At 50.6% G+C, this 20,746-nt stretch overlaps 6 protein-coding genes across 6 annotated transcripts; 3 read left to right on the plus strand and 3 right to left on the minus strand.

Moving 5' to 3' along the window:
• Positions 1–1,322: 1,322 nt before the first annotated feature.
• Positions 1,323–5,901, plus strand: AAFC00_003788 (uncharacterized protein; the record flags this gene model as incomplete). Its single annotated transcript, XM_069343311.1, has 2 exons — positions 1,323–4,208; positions 4,264–5,901. 2 exons carry the CDS (start codon positions 1,323–1,325, stop codon positions 5,899–5,901), a joined length of 4,524 nt encoding a protein of 1,507 aa, XP_069201138.1.
• Positions 5,902–6,903: 1,002 nt separating this feature from the next.
• Positions 6,904–8,414, plus strand: AAFC00_003789 (uncharacterized protein; the record flags this gene model as incomplete). Its single annotated transcript, XM_069348113.1, has 4 exons — positions 6,904–7,388; positions 7,448–7,549; positions 7,607–7,626; positions 7,702–8,414. 4 exons carry the CDS (start codon positions 6,904–6,906, stop codon positions 8,412–8,414), a joined length of 1,320 nt encoding a protein of 439 aa, XP_069201139.1.
• An 836-nt stretch (positions 8,415–9,250) lies between these two features.
• AAFC00_003790 (uncharacterized protein) lies at positions 9,251–10,444 on the minus strand (the record flags this gene model as incomplete). Its single annotated transcript, XM_069343313.1, has 3 exons — positions 9,251–10,056; positions 10,122–10,209; positions 10,304–10,444. The coding sequence occupies 3 exons, from the start codon at positions 10,442–10,444 to the stop codon at positions 9,251–9,253; spliced, it is 1,035 nt and encodes a 344-aa protein (XP_069201140.1).
• A 1,527-nt stretch (positions 10,445–11,971) lies between these two features.
• AAFC00_003791 (uncharacterized protein) lies at positions 11,972–12,787 on the plus strand (the record flags this gene model as incomplete). The annotated part of the gene is made up of 1 exon (XM_069343314.1): positions 11,972–12,787. One exon carries the CDS (start codon positions 11,972–11,974, stop codon positions 12,785–12,787), a length of 816 nt encoding a protein of 271 aa, XP_069201141.1.
• Positions 12,788–13,070: 283 nt separating this feature from the next.
• AAFC00_003792 (uncharacterized protein) lies at positions 13,071–17,807 on the minus strand (the record flags this gene model as incomplete). Its single annotated transcript, XM_069343315.1, has 3 exons — positions 13,071–13,142; positions 13,197–17,520; positions 17,578–17,807. 3 exons carry the CDS (start codon positions 17,805–17,807, stop codon positions 13,071–13,073), a joined length of 4,626 nt encoding a protein of 1,541 aa, XP_069201142.1.
• Positions 17,808–18,821: 1,014 nt separating this feature from the next.
• On the minus strand, positions 18,822–20,710 carry AAFC00_003793 (uncharacterized protein; the record flags this gene model as incomplete). Its single annotated transcript, XM_069343316.1, has 5 exons — positions 18,822–18,864; positions 18,925–19,849; positions 19,905–20,381; positions 20,474–20,503; positions 20,566–20,710. 5 exons carry the CDS (start codon positions 20,708–20,710, stop codon positions 18,822–18,824), a joined length of 1,620 nt encoding a protein of 539 aa, XP_069201143.1.
• Positions 20,711–20,746: the final 36 nt, after the last annotated feature.

Genomic DNA, 20,746 nt, shown 5'->3' on the forward strand with positions numbered 1-20,746 from the left:
AGAGAGTTAGGGGAACTAATGTACTACTTTATGACGCTGCATCAAGGCATGAACATGCTGTACCTTATACCATGAACACACAGTACTAGATCTTGGATGAAGGTGCGACAGCAATGCCTGTCTAAGCTTTGGCCCGAGGCATCTACCCACCAAGGCTTAGTTGTGCGGAGATCAACCTTGTCACAAAACCTTATCTGCTATACCCTACTCTAATCTCAGTGTTTGTTTGTCCCACAATATTTCTTCTCTGTGGAGAAATAAAAGTGCATGCTTTGTAAGCTTCCAGGCTACATCTATTCGCGTTCGTCTGTAGACTTGCGAAGAATCTTGAATACTACAGTATACTTTGTACGACATTAGAATGTGTCACAATTTAATTCCCTTCCTGCAGCTCTTGCCGATACACAAGTGCATCTATCGTACGTTCTTCACCTGAACACCTGTGCGTGCCTTTATACCCATCTGTGATCCTTCCGTCCAAGGTAAGCAAAAGAAAGGTCAATGCGCTTGACCCTACTCGTAATCACCCAATCAACTATCCGAAGGTGGGTCAGAGTCGGCCGAATATTCCCTCCTTCCTCCGACCTTCCTGTTTGTGCACAATATCGCCCTATCGCTTGGGTCCGGTAAGGCATAACGTGTCTACCCCTCATCGCACCAACAGCGGTGGGAGATGCATTGCAGGTCTCCTATGGTCAAGGCTGCCACTCTGGACATGTACTGTATCTTGTCTCAAGGTGCACGAACTCTACAATATATCGCATTGTCATCGTGCGTTGGATGTCCAGCCAGACCGATTATAGAGCAACCAGAAATCACGGACTTCGGCGCAAACAATGGTCCGCGTAGTCCGGCTCTCCATGACTCACGGTCCCAGATTTGCTCATTGCACCAGACAGGCGGGTGAGGTGAGCACAGCTAAGCATGGTATAAGCTTCGAGGATATGAACCACTGAACCTAGTTGATTTCTCCCCGTGCCGGATTGACGTGGCCAGCCAATCGCAGTCTCTTGGTTGACGCCGCTAGGTCGAAAGCGGCAGTAAATCCGCCAGAAGACTTAGGCGGCTGAACAATCTCGTGTCGGATGTTGCTAAACACCGATGAATGTCTATGATGAGCCCTTTGGGATGATGAGATGCAACATTTACAATCACTGTTACCTTGCCTTAGGTAGCTTTGCCTCCTTCCTTGCGGGTCTTCCTCTTCTTTAACATGATGCGTCTTTTCCCTTCCGTCAGCATTGTCACCTACTCTGATCAATAACCCTCAGGGTATGAACTATTGCCACGTTTAAAACACACGTGCTGCTTTAAACGACATCATGACTACGACTGGCGCTCCAGTCCCAGAGTCAGTATGGACTTCGGGCGACGCAAATCCCCCGCCTGAAGCAAACGCCATAACCGCCCAGCCTGTGGCAGAGGAACCCTTTGAAAGAGTGGCAGATGAGAAGCACGCGAACGTAGAAAACGTAGTCGACAAAGACGCCGCTGAGGCCAAGGCCTTGGAGGATGGCAAACTCGGCCAAAGATACCCCATAGCGCGATCCACAAGTAATTGGACCTCCTCAGGCGACAGCAGCATCACAGTCCAGTCAGAAAAGCACAGCACACCGACGGAGAAGCGTTCATGGAGTACGAAATTGAATCCCTTCAAGATGAAACACCCACCCCCAATCCCCCAGGAAAGGACCGTCTGCCCGGAATACAATGCTGGCTTCTTCAGCCTTCTTACTTTCCAGTGGATGGCGCCTATCATGGAGGTGGGATATCAAAGAACTCTGGAATTCAATGATCTATGGACTGTTAACCCCAATCGATCCACTGACGTCTTGGCCGAGAGACTTAACGCCTCATTCAAGAGAAGAGTAGCCAACGGAGACGTCAATCCTCTTCGTGGTGCTCTGTACGATACTTTCAAGAAGGAGTTCCTCCTCGGAGGCCTCTGTGAGGGTATCGCTGCCGTGGTCCAGGTCTTGTCGCCTTTCGTTCTACGCTATCTCATCAACTTTGCCACCGAGGCATATCAAGCAAAATACACTGGTCAGCCTGCTCCCCACATTGGCCACGGCATCGGTCTTGTCATTGGTGTCACTTGCTTGCAGCAGATTCAGAGTGTGTGTACGAACCATTTCATCTACCGTGGAATGATCGTCGGTGGTCAGGCACGAGCTGTGACCATATCTGTCATCTTCGACAAGGCCATGAGATTGTCGGGTCGAGCCAAGTCCGGCGGCAAAGACACCGACAAGAAGGACACCATGCCCGAAGGCTTCGCCCCCGGTAGCAAAGAGGAGAAGAAGTGGTTCAAGCAGAAGCTTGGTAAGAAGAACAAGGCCGTCAAGGACAAGGCAAAGAACGTTTCGGGAGATGGCCAGGGCTGGTCCAACGGAAGAATCATTAATCTGATGTCGACCGATACTTATCGAATCGATCAAGCCTCCGCCATGTTTCATATGATCTGGGCTTCACCAATTTCCATTGTGCTGACTCTTGTCCTGCTACTTATCAACATTACGTACAGCGCACTGGCTGGTTTCGGTCTCTTGATCATTGCCATGCCTATCCTAGGTCGAACCATCAAGACCTTGTTCAAGCGCAGAAATGAGATCAATAAAATCACTGATCAGAGAGTCGGCCTGATGCAAGAGATCTTGCAAGGTGTAAGGTTTGTCAAGTACTTCGGATGGGAAACGTCCTTCCTTGGCCGTCTGCGCGACATTCGTTCTCGCGAAATCAGCAAGATCCAAGTCTTGCTGAACATTCGTAACGGTATCATGGCTGTCTCCATGTCCATGCCCGTTTTCGCTTCTATGCTCGCCTTTATCACTTTCTCCCTCACGAATCACGGCCTCGAGGCTGGCAAGATCTTCTCTTCTCTGGCTTTGTTTAACGGCCTCCGTCTCCCTCTCAACTTATTACCTCTCGTCATTGGCCAGGTCGTGGATGCCTCTGCTTCTATCGGCCGTATCGAAGAGTTTTTGCTTGCAGAAGAGGCCCAAGATGAGGCAGAGTGGGATTATGCAAACAAAGATGCCGTTGTAATCAGGAATGCCGACTTCACGTGGGAACGCAATCCTACTCAAGACCCGGATGCTGGCCCTGGTGGTCCCAAGTCTTCAAAGCAGGCCAAGGCAGAAAAGAAAGCGGACAAGGCAAAAGCCAAAGTCGACAAAAAGGCAGCCAAGGATGCAGAGAAAGCTGCCAAAAATCGTCCAGCCTCTTCTGATGGACTTGATAGTAGCAGCACATTAACCGAGGAAGACAAGCACCCTTTCGAGATCAAGGGCCTAGACCTCTCCATTGCTCGGAATGAGCTGGTTGCAGTCATTGGTAGCGTTGGATCCGGCAAAAGCTCACTTCTCGCCGCCTTGGCAGGTGACATGCGCAGGACGACCGGCGAGGTAGTTCTGGGTGCCTCACGCGCATTCTGTCCCCAGTACGCGTGGATCCAAAATGCAACAGTCAAGGAGAATATCGTCTTTGGCAAAGACTTCGTCCCTGAGTGGTACGACGAGGTGGTTGATGCGTGTGCTCTCCGTGCTGATCTAGATATGCTTCCCAACGGCGATCAGACAGAGATTGGCGAGCGCGGTATCACCGTGTCTGGTGGGCAGAAGCAGAGGTTGAACATTGCGCGTGCAATCTACTTCAACGCAGACATCGTGCTGATGGATGATCCGCTTTCGGCTGTTGACGCCCACGTCGGAAAGCATATTATGGACAACGCGATCTGCGGATTGCTTGCGAGCAAGTGCAGAGTCTTGGCCACTCACCAACTTCATGTGTTGCACCTTTGCGACCGAATCATCTGGATGAAGGAAGGCCGTGTGCACACAGTCGCAACTTTCAACGATCTTATGGCCAATGACGAAGAGTTCCAGAAGCTCATGGCCACCACTGCAAAGGAAGAGAAGCAGGGAGAAGAAGACGAAGTCAACGAAGACGAAGTCGAAGGCGAGAAGAAGGAAATCAAGAAGAGCAAGGGCGGCAAGAAGCCTGCTGCGGCACTGATGCAGGTCGAAGAACGTGCGGTGAAGAGCGTTTCCTTCGACACCTATGTGGCCTATATCAGAGCCTCTGGGTCTCTTTGGTTCGCCCCGCTGATCATCATCACTCTCATTATTTCTCAAGGCGCGAACATTGTTACTAGTCTTTGGCTGTCCTGGTGGACGTCTGACAAGTTCGGTTATTCCCGCGGACAATACGTAAGTCGGCGTCTCTTGTCTATGTGGCTGATTCGCAAATGCTAACGATTGACAGATCGGTGTTTACGGTGGTCTCGGTGCTTTCCAGGCTCTTATGATGTTCACGTTTTCCTCTTTGTTGACCTTCTGCGGAACCCAAGCCAGCAAGACACTTCTACACCAGGCAGTCACCCGAGTCCTTCGTGCTCCCATGTCTTTCTTCGACACCACCCCGCTCGGCCGAATCACCAATCGATTTTCTAAAGATGTTGATACCATGGACAACGCTTTGACCGATTCTTTCCGCATGTTTTTTATGACCATGGCACAAATTATTGCCGTCTTCATCTTGATCATCGCCTACTTCTATTACTTTGCCATCGCCCTCGGACCTTTGTTCGTCATGTTCTTGTTCGCCGCTAGCTACTACCGATCATCTGCTCGTGAGATCAAGCGCCACGAGGCGGTCTTGCGCAGTAATGTCTTCTCACGTTTCAGTGAAGCCGTGGTCGGTGTATCTACCATCAGAGCGTACGGTCTACAGGATCAATTCGCTAGAAAAGTGCGCGACGCCGTTGACATCATGGATGGTGCATACTTCTTGACTTTCTCTAACCAACGCTGGCTTTCCGTACGTCTTGATGCTATCGGTACATTACTGGTCTTCGTCACTGGCATACTGGTCGTGACCTCGCGCTTTAATGTCAGCCCTAGCATTGCCGGTCTTGTCCTATCATACATTCTGTCGGTTGTCCAGATGATTCAGTTCACAGTCCGACAGCTTGCTGAGGTAGAGAACAACATGAACTCGACTGAACGTATCCAATACTACGGTACACAGCTCGAAGAGGAAGCTTCTCTCCATACTGTCGATGTTCGACCAACTTGGCCCGAGAAGGGTGAGATCGTCTTCGACGATGTACAAATGCGCTACCGCGATGGCCTCCCTTTGGTTCTCCAAGGTCTCAGCATGCGCGTTCAGGGTGGCGAGCGTATTGGTGTGGTAGGTCGCACTGGTGCCGGCAAGTCGTCAATCATGTCGACACTCTTCCGCTTAGTCGAGATCTCAGGCGGACAGATTACTGTAGACGGCGTGAACATTTCGACTATTGGTCTCAAAGACCTTCGTTCTCGCCTCTCCATTATTCCTCAAGACCCTACCCTCTTCCGCGGTACCATCCGCAGCAACCTGGACCCTTTTAATGAGCACACTGACCTGGAGCTATGGTCTGCCTTGCGCCAGGCCGATCTTGTTGGCAACGAACAGGATATGATGGACATAACCAGCCGCATCAATCTTGATTCGACCGTGGACGAGGAGGGCTTGAATTTCTCTCTCGGCCAACGACAGCTTATGGCATTGGCACGTGCGCTCGTCCGTAACTCGCAGATCATTGTCTGCGATGAGGCTACTTCATCCGTCGATTTCGAGACCGATCAAAAGATCCAACGCACTATTGTGCAGGGTTTCAAGGGCAAGACTCTGTTGTGTATCGCACACAGACTCAAGACCATCATCGGCTACGACCGTATCTGCGTCATGGACAAGGGCCGCATTGCCGAGCTTGACCGTCCCATCACATTGTACGATGCCGGCGGTATCTTCAGGAGCATGTGCGACCGATCAGGCATCAGGCGCGAGGACTTCTTCGAGAGCGAAGAAGTACGAATTTCGAAAATCAAGACGAATGAAAGCATTCCAAGGCTCGAGTAAATCCACTAATGAGTGGAAATCATATGCAACCTAATTTGACGACCACACTCTATCATGAAGGACACGATTTGATTTTGGAATCTACATATGCAGACGATTCAGCTTCTGGGGCCCTGGCTATGCATAAGGGTGCTCCCCAAGAAGCATAGTGGCGTTTGAACCTTCTGTTTGGCATATCATCGCAAAGCATAGTAGGACTGGTGGATGCTCCATCAAGATTGTACATAGCGAGCAAATTTCAAAATGCATACATGTACCAGAAGGAAGAGGATAAAGATAACAATAGTAGCTGTATCGTCAAGTGACTACAAATAGCCAGCGTTACTCCAGCTGGTACCAGCATGATCTTTTGCTACGGTAACCAATCCATGTACGTTAAGCGGCAGAAGACTCACTCACTTTTGGACTGATCGATGGAGTAGAGTAATAATCTAGAGCCGATATAATACCTTGAGTGGATATCTCGCAGCCGCTGTCACACGCTAAACAATGATCATTCCCGTCAGCCTCGCAATAGCACGCGCTCACTTCTTTGAATAATCATCTGTCCAAAGATTGCAACTTCAAAAATCAGTCAAACTCACCTTGGCGAATTCAGATGCCCACTTGCAACCTAAAGTCAGTGGCGATTATGATTTCATCTACTGCACTCCGCATAGTCGTCGTGTGGGTTATATCACACTTGCAAAAGGCACATTCGATCGATCGATCCTGTTTATGCCATACATTGAGCACAACATTCCTACAACGACTAATCTTATAGTATCTTGTCCCTTCCAGGACAAAGGAAATGTAAACTGCTAGAACAGGCTTGTTTTCCGGGAACAGCGATGAACATGACACAAAGCAAAAGTGAGCAGAGCATCAAGACAAAGAAACTTCGATATACTATAGTAGGTTCTTCTCCATGTTCAATTATTCCTTCGCTGTCGAACAACATCACGGATACAAGCATTGCTATCCCATTTTATGATCATAGTACCTTAGCACCAATACACCATAATGGACTGGACGCACGTGCGCTATAGTAACATGACGGCTGGTCAGCGTGATCGTTACGAGAACTATATTCGTACACGCAGATCAAGGCCCACAGCTCGCTACCCAGGTGATTGGATGGGAGGTAGACTCCTGGGGAGAGGTGGTAATGGCATTGCAAACCTCTGGGTAGAACGCGGGGCTTATGGACGTATCGTTGACCGTGTAGTCGTCAAAGACATCCAAATGGCCCCGGCCGACTACGCAGATGACGACAACTACATGATGGATCGCCGCAAGAGAGAACCCAGGGAGTACTTTATCGCAAAAATCCTCAGGTCCGTCATGCCGCGCCAACACATAGTGAGAGCACGCAATTACCAGCTTTCTAGTCAGAGGGATGCATGGCGGCTCTACCTTGAGTTCTGTGACCATCAGGATATCGATGACTTGATCAGGAGACACCGTAATGCTCATAGGCCGCGAGCAATTCCCGAGACGTTCATATGGTAATGATGCTTTTCCGCCATTTGTGCAACAAGCTATCTCGAGCTGACGTCTCTATCAGGTGGGTGTTTGAGAGTTTGGCTATAGCAGCTTGCGACATGGATGCTCCTCCCAACCTGGATCCAGCTCGTGGAGATCCTCCTAATTCGCAAGTCATCCATCAGTATGTACATCTGGTCAATTCGCGCTTCACATAGACTAGAGACTAACGTTCCAACAGAGACCTCAAAACGGGAAATGGTAATCTATCTGTCCTTTCTTCCACTCATTTCTGGACCTGACATTGTAGATCAAATCTGACTCTCGCTCAAACAGTCTTCCTCGGCGCAGCAAATGCCACCGAGTTCAGGACCTACCCAGAGCCCAAGCTGGGCGACTTCGGCAGTGGACGCTTGACTAACCCACTGGCAGCTCGTGCCGACAATCCTCGCTGGCCTCGTCTAAAGGATGCCCACACGGAGGGCTACGATCCTCCAGAACTGTTTGACAGAAGATACAACCCAGGCGTGTTCGCCAGGCGGGGGCGTCAAGCCCAACAACTACTCAGCACCACTTGGGTACGCCTCCTGTCCCACACCAACAACTGGCAGATCGCACGCGTCATGCTCGCAATGATGCGTCTCGAGACTCGTCCTCCCCAGATCGACTACTACGTCGTCCCACGCCCGACTCCAGCAGGTGCCACAGTAGCAGTCTGGCCCATGCCCTTCTCTGCTATCGGAGCCGACCCATGGGTGCCCGACGTCGACGCCATCGGCCCTGGTCCAGTGAACATCGACGTGGCCGCCACATACTCTCAAGCTCTACGCAATCTCGTCAACGACTGTCTGCAGGCAAATCCCGCCCACAGACCCACCCCCGCCGCGCTTCGGGCTGCTTGTACAGCTGCCATTGCCGCCGACCCGAATGTCAATGCTGTTAGACACCGAGCGATGCCGTTCCCTTCGAATCATAGAGATAGGGTTGTGGGCAAGTACTCGAGGCGGGACAATATATTTGCGATGGGAAGGTTGGCACGCAATGTCTGAGCCTTGAATCACTGAGGGACTTGGACGCGGTGCCGTCGTGATGCGGACGTCGAGGGCGTTGCTTGAGATGGTCTCTGACCGGTGCATGCGTGTGGAAGGATGTGGTTAAAGTTTCTTTTGTTCAGGAGACATGCTTGAAGACGAAGTTGCTGCGTGTCGTGATTTGTCCCGAGTCCGAGATGGAGAAGTGTCTGTCGTTCATGATCTTTGTCGATCTTTGTTTTCTGTTTGCTTTGCACAGTACATTTCATATCCGTCATTTGAGGTCGTTTTTGTCATGGGTGTAACATATTTTTGACTGTAGACTGGGAAAAAGAAGAAGTGTCGTCTATAGAAAGATTGTCTTAATCCTGTGCTTTCCAATTCGCTTGAAATAATTTTTTATATGAACTCCTCGGCCTCACTCTTTCTCTTCTACAGGGTCGAGCAGCATTTCATAAAAACTCAAAAAAGGTAAAATCGTCTAGAGCGCTTTCTCCTTAAACAGTACAAGATCTCATGTTTGTGTGCAGTGCAATGCAGTGCAGGTCTCGTCTCCCTCTCATGATTCTACTTCGGCTTTGACCTCTTTCTTCGCTCGTGAGCTATTGTTTAGGTATGGCAAAGATAAAGGAAAGGAATGGGACTACAATCTTGCGCCTAGAAACGCCTTTCCGGAAAGGAAATCCCCTTGCTGGTCTTTTTAAGAATTTAGACTCGAGCGAATATATCTTGCCCGAATTCAAGAGAGTTCCAAAAACACCATTCAAAAGTTGCCCCCGACTCCATCAAACACACACTGACGTACACACATACAACATACATCCCAAAACCCCATCGTCTCATCTAGTCTACTCTCATGCCTTCTCCTTCGAGCTGTCCTTCTCGGCGTTCGAGTTCGAAGAAGTGGGCAGAACGGGGGCGTTGGCGTCCTTGCTCTGTCTGGTCTTGGCGAGCGCATAAACGAGACCACTGACGAAGCCGACGAAGATGGCAGAGACACTGGGGAAAGTGACGGGGGCGTCGAAGAAGACAAGACCTGAAATGGCGAGGGGGAGCTTGTTGAGTGCGCCGACCATGGAGTAAGTCGTTGATGAAGTGACGCGCACGCACCATGCGGAGGTGTACGAGATGAAGACGGCGCACAGACCCGTCAAGACCATGGCTCCGAGAAGATAGTTCCTGCTGTCAGGGGGGAAGTTACGGGTGACGTTTGCGGATGACCAGTCTTCGGTGAGGATGGACGAGCACAGAAGGATGGGGATTGCGAGAAGCTCGTTGTAGAAGGTGGTGTCGTAGCCCTTGAATCCGGTGATCTTTATGCGCTTGCGCATTGCGAGGACGAAGGCTGCGTTGCAGAAGCAGTTTGCGAACATCCACAGGTAACCGGCATTCAAAGTGGCAATGTGAGCTCCGGCGTTGGCGTGCGTTTCCAAGGCATGTTGAATATCGCCATATGCGGCAATGACGGAACTTAGAACCATAAGACCAAAGGAGAAAAGCGCCATGCTCGTCACTGCGTTGCCGAAGACGAGCTTCTCGCCATACGCAATGCAGATAATGGCCAAGTTCTTGAAGATAGTGTAAACCGGAATAGAAAGGAATCGCAGGGCCTTGGTCGAAGTGTAGATCATACCGACCAAAAGCACAGTTACAGGAAGCCCTTTTGATGAGGTTTGAGTATTTTGATATCATACAACGTGGCAACGCCGGAAATTATAAACTTACACTTTTTCGCTTCGTCCGTCTTGAAATCTCTGAAATTGATGATACCCATCGCTTTCAGCGTCGAAATAGTAATGATACAAACAGAGCTCTGCGAGGATGGTCAGTTTCTGGTCATGTCGGTATCGCCGGCGCAACGAAGCCCCTGACTTGCGTTGCATTGTTTACACTTTATGGATACATACCTGCACGCAGAGGAAGAAAAAGTTCATGTTGAAGCTATGTCCGCTCAAGACATATTTGTTCATAACAGTCATTAAAATAGAGCTACCGCAGTAAGACAGGATGGCAATGCCTGCCTCGTTGGGGACAGCTTTGGCGACCATGATGAAGCTTTGGCAGAAGGAGAAACCGTATATCGAATAGGAAGCTGTCAACTGTCGGACCAAGAAAGGCCAGGTTATACAGCAGACCCGGAAACAAGAACAGGCGTAATGGACTGGGGAACGGAGGATCTATCGTCTGCTACACAAGAAACAGATCGGCGCCAAACGAAGAATGTCTAAGGGAGAAAGAGCGTGTTGTAAAGGAAGACAAACAGCTTCGAATCCGTGGGCTCGGCGAAAGCGCTGGGCGTTCTGTGTTTTTGAGTCCGGCTCTGCAATACGGGGAGGCGACGCTAGTGCCACTATAATCGGCCAGGAGAAGTTTGGCCGTTACCCTGTAAGTTTACCTGACTTTCGCTCCTGAAGCTTTGTCGAGATTTGCTTGTTTCTGTACGGAGCGGTTGTTTGAATATCTAAGTATTGTAAGGCATGTAGAGCAGAGATCAATAGAAGTAGATCATAGACCATGCACATCTCCGTGTATCCTCAATGCAACAAAGTCACACCTCTTGGCATTAAATGCTTAAGGTTGTTGGATCTCCATGCCAAGACCAAACGCGTGTTCGGTAGAGCCGCAATCTTATTGCTCATTACTATTATCGTCTCAAAAATGTTGACAGGTGTTGGGTCAGCAAGCGGCGAGTATACGGTATGTACTGTACAGTTACATAGAGCCTTTTTCAACAATGCTGTGTTTGCCACACGATCCTTGTAAATATAGAGTGCAGGCTCTCGAGTAGAGACTTTCCGGCTCGAGTTTAAGCATGATGAGACGTCACATGCCAAACGTACTTGTATTGTAGGCGTCGCTCCTATTAATATTTCACTATCCCGCAAAGATATAGTACTGTATCTCTCTGTAAACCAGGATGAGTATGTACTCTATAAGGCGCTAGGCGTGCATGCAACTCTTTCCATAGCTGATCTACACACCTTCTGACCTTGAACGGTAATGGAGCATGGATACTACTACTACAAGTACTATTTCTGCATGCAATTGCCAGTCCGGTCGCGGTCACACGAGGCAAACATTCAACCTCAAAGCCTAATGTCGGGGATGACAAATGCGCAAAATCCGACATTGATCTTGTCACTTCACTTTATGTCGTCAGCTGCATGAGATGAATGAGATGAACCTTTCCCTCTCTACCTTATCTACGAGTAACACCTCTTGAGGCCATATACCTAATCGTAGTCCGGTCCTCCTAAAAGGGACACCGCTGTATACTCACGACATCGCATCACATATAGATCTCTCCGCGTATGAGTCACTGCTAGCACATGCTATTACACTCATGATCGGTAGGCAACAAAGTTCCGCATTAGGCAGGTAGTATAACACTTGTGGAGTGGAGCGATGTTACGAGCTCCAATCCTGCGACAACGAGATGTGAAAATCATGAGGTTATAACGCAATCGACGTTGTCGCTCGATTTCACCACCTTGACCACGACAGTAATAGTCCAGTCTTCAATCTACCGTTCTCCGCATAAACCGACAAGCACCACCACCTCCTGCACCGCAACCATGCCCCTCGAACTCCGCCCTCTCCGACCCGCCGACCTCCCGGCCTACAACAGAATAAAATTACACGCATTCTCCATCCCGAACGAAGGCCTCATGCCCATGTTCCACCCAAACGGCTACACTCCAGCAGACGCAACCCACGACATGCGATCCACACTCAGCAAGATCTCTGATCCCACCACCGCTGACGACTCGAGAAAGCCCTACCCGAGATTCATGATTGTGGTCGATACCGATCTGGCGCCGCTGGAGGGTGACGTCTCGATCCCGCTCCTGAAGGAGAAATACCCCAATATACCACCTGAAGTCATCCAGGACATTGAAGTTTCGGAGGGGGAGCAGAGCAAGAAGACGGCAAGCGGTGGCAGACCGATAGGCATCAGCGCATGGGAATTCTACCCCAAACCACGCACGCCAGAAGACCTGGCAGCCGAAGACGCGCAAAACGCCGCCGAACCCCTGGCTCCGACGACGGACTCGAAGTTCATGGCTGCCTTCTTCGGCACCATTTCACGGGTGAGAAGGGATAATCTGGGCGGAAACCCGCATGCGCATCTGCAGGTTCTGGCTGTGGATCCGGATCATCACAGGAGAGGTGTGGGCGCAATGTGTCTGGACTGGGGTTTCGTCGAGGCTGATAGATTGGGCATACCCGTTTATCTTGAGTCGAGTCGGCTGGGGAGGCCGCTCTATCTACACAAGGGCTTTCAGGAGTTGCACAAGCTCGATTTTGATGCTCGCGCTGCGAGCGGCGGCAAGGGTTTCGATGCGCCTCATTCCATCATGTTCAGACCTGTAACAACAAAGCAGGCTTAGGAGCCAGCAGTCTCGACAAGCTCGCTCTTCGCCTGTACGATACATAACCTCCATAGAAACAAAAAACCGAAATATTATCAGCACACGTTCATCGGACTCTGCATAGAAATGTTGCCATAGGTCTTTAGATTATATATACGGTAGGTTTTAGGTCGCGCCTCAACAACAATAACACGCTCAAGCTTTTCATATGCGCAACTAGACAATCGCAGTTGACGCCACGCTCTCGGTATTCGTAATGACATCAGAGTCATACACTCTCTCCGCTCTCGCTGTGCTTCTCTCAGGTCGCGTACTCGGCTGCATCCTGGTACAAGTCGATGAGGCAACTAGCACTCCATGCTTGGGTAGGACACTATTTTTACTGTTAGTAATATGAAAAAGAAATCGATCCATCGAATCAACTTACCGAATCACCACAGAACGAACCGTTCTGGTTCGTCAGCTCCGTCAGACCGGCCCACGGGCTTTCACGGATCATGTGCCTGCATCCCTCAAGTCTTTGTGTGACTTGCTGGAACGCCTCGATTCTCTCTTCTGGGGTCTTGCGACGCATGAGATCGAACTTGAGGAGCGCACGAAGGTAGAACCCGCGTGGCCAGACCCACTCAGGTCCAGAGTGGTAGTTGCGACCCTTGGAAGTATGGAAGTTGGTCGAGTCTTCGCTGTTGATATAGTTGGGGTAGTATTCCATATCCGACGGGTCAAGCGTAGCCATGCCTTGGGGTCCCATCAGGTTCTCGTCTACCTGCAGAAGAGCCTCGTGCGCATGATCGGGGTCGAAGAGATCAGGTGCGACAGCCATCGCAATCGGGAAGTTAGGCCGAAGTTGGTAGTCGCGGTACTCCTTGCTGCACTTGTATACATCCTTGTAGATGCCGCGACGGTTGATGATCTTGCTGTTAACCTTGTACTTGCTGTCCTCGGCGGCATTAGAGGGAACGTAGTAGCAGTGTTCGAAGTTGTCCTTGAGCTTCTGGGCCCATTCCTTGAAGGTAATGACCTTGTCACCCTTGGTGCTCACACCGTGGTACTTGTACTCTCCTTTCTGACCCATCTGATTCACCCATTTGAGACAGCTGTAGAGCAGGCCAGTCATCTCCACGGGTGCACCATCGCGGGAGGTTCCCGGGACACCCTTGCTACCAGCCTTCTCGCTCTCGCCCATTTTGTCCATCCAAGTGCCGCAGTTCCACTCATTGCCACCGAAGATGATGCCGGTCTCCCAGTCAGTCTCGATATCAATGTTGAAACCAGCATCTCTCATTTGAGAGTCAATGGACGGCCCTGCGTTGGCCTCACGGAAGTGCATGCCAGATGCGTGGCGCTGCAGACATTCTTGAATGACGTCTTCGACAGTGGAGGTCTGCGAGTAAGCACGAGGATCATCCCAAGGGAACCAAGTGTCGTCGTAAGGTAGGAAACGTCTTGGAATGCGCTCCTTAAGGATAGAAACACCGTTGGGAGCCATGTTGTAGTAGTCCTGAATGTTCTGCAAGAAGAACCAGACCGAGTCGCGCGAGTTGTAACGAGGAATCTTGCCAGAGCCAAGCAGATTAGGAATCATACCATGCTTCACGACGCTGCTGAAAGCCTTGATGTGCTCCTTAGCGTCGGCATAACGACCAGTGCACAGAAGAAGTCCGCGAAGCGAGATAAAGACATCGCGGCCCCAGCATCTTGCCCAATCTTGAGCGAAATGTGGAAGACCTGCAGCCAAAGACGGAACGAGCTTGTTAGGCCAAAGCGACGCGTTTTGCATGTAGCCCTCGAGCTGCACACTGACCATTGCGAGGTCCTTGAGGAACTTCTGACCGTGTTGGACATTGTCGCTCATCTGCTCGACGGCACGTTCGTAACCAGCCGTGTAAGCAGTTTGGATGACAAGAGCGAAGTATCGAGGGATGAGGAAGTTTGGCAGCTTCCGGGTGGCTGCAAAACGCTCCTTGAGCCAAGTCGCAGGACCTGCCAGACGAGAGTAGCCATTTCGTTCCTGCATCTTCTCCAACCTCTGGGTGATGTAGTCGAATGCCCAAGTTCCCGATCGGAGGTGATCGCAGATCGGATGTCCAAGGTCGTTGTTCTTGATGACATCTCTCAAGACACTCCACCAACCCTGTAGTCCGCAGTAGACCAGTGGGCCAAAGTTTGGAATGCTATAGACACCGTCGGCACCGCTGGTGGACGCCTTCTCCTCCGAGTCGGCTCTGTACATGATGATGTTGAGATCAATGAGATCGCACTCCCTGAAGGCATCTCTCGCGCCGGAGGTTATGTACTTCTCAAGTCCATCAGTGTGATCAGCGCCAGGAATCCAAGTCTCGAAAACCGCAACACTGCCGGGAGGGAACTTTTCGGGAACGGAGATGACAGTATCATCGCCTTGAACATCGACCTTGACACCACGTAGATCCTTGGTCTGGGACGGGATACCCCTGAGGACCTTGTCCTTGATCGCAGCTTGCTTTGCCTCATTGCTCTGATCGGCCTCGAGGTTCCATGCTCCGAGCAAAGTAGCTCTTGAACCAGTAAGCCTTTGTGGCTGGAAACCGCCATTGCCATTGCCATAGCCGGGATAAGCGGTGTGAGCAATTAGATAGTAGCCCTTGCGGGACTTCGGGTGCATGCGGTGCACCGTGATGTATTCGCCATCGTGATGAATATGGGTCTCGTCGTAATGGTCCTTGCCCATGATGGTGTGGAGCTGGTTGAGCAGACGCTTGACACCGCCGATACCCGGGCCTTCGCCGACCTTGATTGGCCTGCCATTGGAGTATGGAGAGTCATATGGTCTTGTCTCGTGAACCAACTCGATGAGCTGTGGGTAGACCTCGTCATAACCGAAAACGCTGCCGATGGAACTAGCACACATGGCAACGAGAGCGGCATTGGTCAGGGTATCTCTGGCATCTCGTCGTTGAGTAGGAGTTTCGTTGTCGTGAGTGCAGTCCATAAGCAGAGCATGAACCTCGGCGGGTCTAATGTTGTGGACCACTTCGACACTCCCCTCGCTATTGCTGTCATCGCTAGCCAGCGAAGCAGCCTTGTCGGCATTCTGTACCACATTGAGTTCGAAGCTGCCGATAGGGCGGCCACAGTTCTTGTGCACGAGGCGACTCATTTCGTCTGTGCTCCAAACCTGCATAGCCTCTCGGATGAGACAAGACAGGCCAAGGCGCTCCACGAAGACATAGTCCATCTTTTCGCTGCCAGAGAAAAGCTCGGCCATAACGACCAGATTCGGGCGAACGCTGCGAGCCTGATCGAGCATGTACTCAGCCAGGTGAAGGGGAGTCGAGTGACAGTTGTCAATACGGAAGCCATGGAAATGCTTGGCCATGAGCTTCGTGTAACCCGCCATGTAATCCCAAAGGAAAGGACTATCGGCGGGACCGCTTCCATATCTGAGTTTCACGCAATCGCCCCATGGGATGAGCTCTCGTCGGATGTACACCTTGGAGTTAGGACCGGCATTATCCTTCATGACATCGGCAGCCCACACCCAGCCGTTGTTTGCCAGTGCAAGAGAGCCGGTATCGTGCTTCTCAGTGGTCTCGTTGACGGGTAATCTGGTGAAATACGACTCGATAAGGGGATTTTCGATTGTGATCGGGCCAACTCTAGGGCCATGTTCGTCGATGCGCATGTACTTTGTGCGGTTGAAGACTTGCTCCATGATCTCAGCAACGTCTGCATCATACTCGCGGTAGTGATCCAGGTTGACCTCATTCAGGAATCGGGTGATGGTACCGCGGGCAGTTCGCATGTCTCCCTCGCCGTTGACCTGAGCATTGAACTTGCCAAGGAGAACCTGGAGCAAAGCCGCAGCTTTCTCAGGGACGACCCTGCGACCAAATCGATCACCCATATGATCCACACCGGTCATGGCATTAGCCTTGACCCAATTCGCTTTCTGCTTGAGAGACCAATCTTGAGCAGTGGCGAGATTGACGTCTGCAGGGAATTCAATCTGGTTATTGGCCCAGGCTGTGACAGCGGCATTACCGTCCCTCTCGACGTTGACCACGTAGAACTCCCACAGACGAATGGCTCCGATGACATGAGTCTTAACACCATCCATGATTCGTAGCAAATCATCAACGCTGTTGAGAGTGGTGGGAAGGCCTCGGCTCTTTAGCTCACTACTGTACTTCAGGAGAGCGCTGTCAAGCTCGTATGCGCCTTGTAGCCACGGTGCAGTCTTCAGATTGTATCCTGCTTCGGGATGTTCCTCGAGCCACTTGCTGTTGTTCGCAGTGTGATTCCACACAACATCAGTAAGAGAAAGGAGACCGAAATCCCGCTCCATCTTGGTGGTCAATTCATCAATGTCCGCTTCTCCCTTGGGAAAGATGCTCTTGTCAAACGTGTGTTGGTCGTAGATACTGTATGGTGAGTTGGAATCACCACGAATCATAAGCGGGGTGAAGTGCACCATGTTGTAGCCTCTTTCACTGATGCCCTGAAGATTCCTGTTCCAATCTGTGGGATATTTGCCCATGAATTTTGAGAGCAATGAGATGATGGACAGTGACTTCAAAGGCAACGTCGAGTTCTGGACGGTAAGATGAGGAGAGACATCAATGTACCACGTCTCTGTCCGCGTGGTCTTGGGCTTTTCACTGGAACCAGCGAGCTTGGGTAGAGGAGTATAGGTGATGTAATAGGCAAAGGCTCCTGCGTGCGGTACAGGAATATCAATCTCGATGTTGCGATTGAAGTCTGGTTTCAGCCTACCGCAATGTCAGCTACATTGCGTGCTATCTTTGATAGATAAGTCCAGCACTTACTTGTACTCGTGATATCTCTTTCGGTCGAAGCTCTCGCCGTTCGAAGGAACGTTCACCCAAAGACTACCTTCACGGCAGATGGAGCTTGTTCCCTCAATCACAAATCGAATCTTGTATGCTGGCGAAGTAGGGGGAGGAAGGTAGAGGTACTGGCCAGGCACATCTGGAGAGCCATTATCTTTCAGAGGCAACAGGTACACGGCCTGAGTCTGCTGAAGCTTGGGGGCCATGGTCGCGATTAGAGAGGTAAGAGTGATGACGAAGCTATAGCGAGCTCAATTCGACTAGAGTCAATGCAAACGGAAGATATGCCAAAATAAATGTGGTTGGGCTGAAGGGGACGGGAGTCAAAAATGTTGGAGCGATAGGAATAAGCAGTCCACAGATAATGCTGAGGTGAAGCCGCTTTGGCGAATCACAGATGGAGGTAAGGTAGTGTAGATGAATGTGATGAACAGAGGAGGTGAGAGATGCAAGTGCGCAGCTCAAGGCGAAAGCGTGACAACGACTGCGACTGCCTCAGAAGAACCGGAGTGACAGAAAATAATAGAGAAAGAGAAGGAACATCTCGAGTTCTTACCAAGAGTTTGATTTGAACAGGCCTCAAACTGTTGCTGGCGCCGCTACCGTGCTTGCCTTGGGTTTGTCCAACACGCGGAGGCCCGCAATGTACCTGCCGATCCACACACCGGCATCCCCAGAGCCTCGTACGTCATGACGTGATTAGGTTATTGCAACCGAGCTGCATTGCAAGTCGACTCACGCAACTGTAAACGTCCGCGAATATCCTACAGTGCCTCGCTTATTGTATCACCATCTCATTTATGCTAATTTATCTGAAGACCTGCAGTTTTATCTTAGATCTTTCTGCAAGCTAGAACCAGAATTTATCATTGCAAGAACTTGTCGGCTACGCGAGGTCGATTTGGCCTTTCGATCAGATGAGCGACCTCTTCATCCTCCGCTCAACGCTGTCTTAGCGTCCAGATGACGGAAGAAAACCTGGTCCGTGAACACCAGAGAGCCCTCAGTGGAGAGTTGCCATGTGGAGAATGTGGGATGAGCATATGCTGTCAAACCTCAACAACACCTTAGCGCCGCAGATAATTTATCGCAAATCGAGATGCACTTTTGCGGTCAGCCGTTACAGCAACGACTCTTTTGGGACTATGGTACATATACACTCTATGAGATTATCTTGCCTTAAATAATGATCAGAAGTGTATGAATGCATCTACAGTAGCTCAGAACCTCGAAATATCTCGGCCAAATATCCAATTGATGAACCTATCAAAAACTGTTAGCAGGAGACCACAGAGACGCTCGGGCTCATAGAACGATACTGACCAGTACATCGGAATGAGTATGCGATTCCTCCAGCTGACACTCTTCGCCAAATATGCGCCTCTCCAGATGAACCACGCAAATCTGCCACTGATATCAGAGCCACTGCTCTGCATAATAGCATTCCAGTTGCCGATGTAGGCCATGACACCCAGGTCTTTGTAGGTGAAGCGAGTGCTGTTGACATCACCCTTGTTGATGTGTTTGGCGAGCCATTTTGCTTTCTGATTAGCAACCTGAGCTGTCGCGGGCAGCATGTTGTCCTGGATCATGGCGCAATCTCCGAGCGCGTAGATATCGTTGAACACTGCCTGTCCGGTCGTGTTTTCCTGCGCTTGTGGAACGAGGTTTAGTCGCAGGTGGTCGTCTGTGATGAGGGCACCGCTCTTGGCGTTGCGCTGGACCACCCAGTCCTCCCCTTTCACTCCATTGCTAATGACTTCTGTGTTCTGGGAAGGCAGATGGAACGGATCTTTAAATGCTTCCGCTATGAACGGATTCATCATAAGTCCTGTTGACCAAACAACCATGCCTACACCCACTTCACCCTCTTGCTCCGTTTCGAGAGTGAAACAGCTCATGTCGTCCTGTACTTCGCCCGTTTCAAGTACTTTGGCCGGTAAGCCCCGACGCAGCTGTTTGACATTATGGGATGTCCTGATTCTGATTCCCTCGCGCTTGAAGTGCTCCATTGCGTACTTGGCGAGCTTGTCGTCGAACATGCTTAGTACTTGGGGAGCGACATCGTAGACTGTAATACGATAGTACTTCATGAGGTTCGGATATAGTTTCGCCATGTCTTCGCGGATGATGTCGTGAAGTTCAGCAGACCATTCTATGCCTGTTGGACCACCGCCGACAACCGCAAAGTTCAACAGCTGCTTCTTCATGGTGTCGGACGTGGTGGGCAGCGCTGCTTTTTCGAAGCCTAAGATGATCATCAGCTGCAGACTTCGTGAAACCGCGGCTTGGAAATTGCTTACATGATAGCAAACGGTTCCTGATCTTCCTAGCATCGCCCACATCCTTTAAGAAGTATGCATGTTCTCTAACTCCAGGGGTATTGAAAGTTTGACTGTAGCAGCCCACCGCAATTACTAGCTTGTCGTACTGCATATCAAAGATCTTTCCCTTCTTTTTCTCAACCGTTAGGTTTTCTCCTAAAGTATCGGTTTGAGCATGACGAGGACCCGCTAATGACATCCCTTGGTGAGGATTCTGGACAGCCTCCTCGACCGTGAGAGTCTTCCTCGAGAAATCGACTCGATCGGCCCATCCTTGGAAGAAATCGACGTTGGTGCGCCGGGAGCGTACAGGTTCAAGCGCGGTGCGAAACTCGAGCGTGCCAACCGACGTTGAAGCAAGCAGAGGTGTAAACACAAAATACGACCGTGGTGAAACGACGACGACTTGATATTTCGACTTGTCTAAATCTCGAGCAAGTGTGTATCCAGCCCAGCCTGTTGTGATTGATTGCTGTTGTCAGATCATCGGTGTACTACTTCATGTGATGCGTGAAGCACCTGATGTGATGTTTTAAGTGGATCCTCACCTGAGCCCAGGACAACAATGCGCTCACGATCTGGAATCCTTATATCAGTCTTCCCTTCCCCTCCAGCGAGTGAACAGACAGCTTCAGCTTACTGTTCGTGCTATTATCTAGGTCCGTGGTCGACCCGCGTTCATGCAGTGTGTTCGATATGCTCCTGCATTGTGGACCGCAAACAACCCTCTCTGCTCTCAGAGCTTGAACAGCATTAGCCGCAACGCTACGCCTCGATGACAGCATTGTTCAATGCTCGTTGAGAGTAGAGAAGACACAAGA

This window comes from Neodothiora populina (assembly GCF_041146345.1).
Source record: "Neodothiora populina strain CPC 39397 chromosome Unknown canker_contig_16, whole genome shotgun sequence".
Classification (NCBI taxonomy): domain Eukaryota; kingdom Fungi; phylum Ascomycota; class Dothideomycetes; order Dothideales; family Dothioraceae; genus Neodothiora; species Neodothiora populina.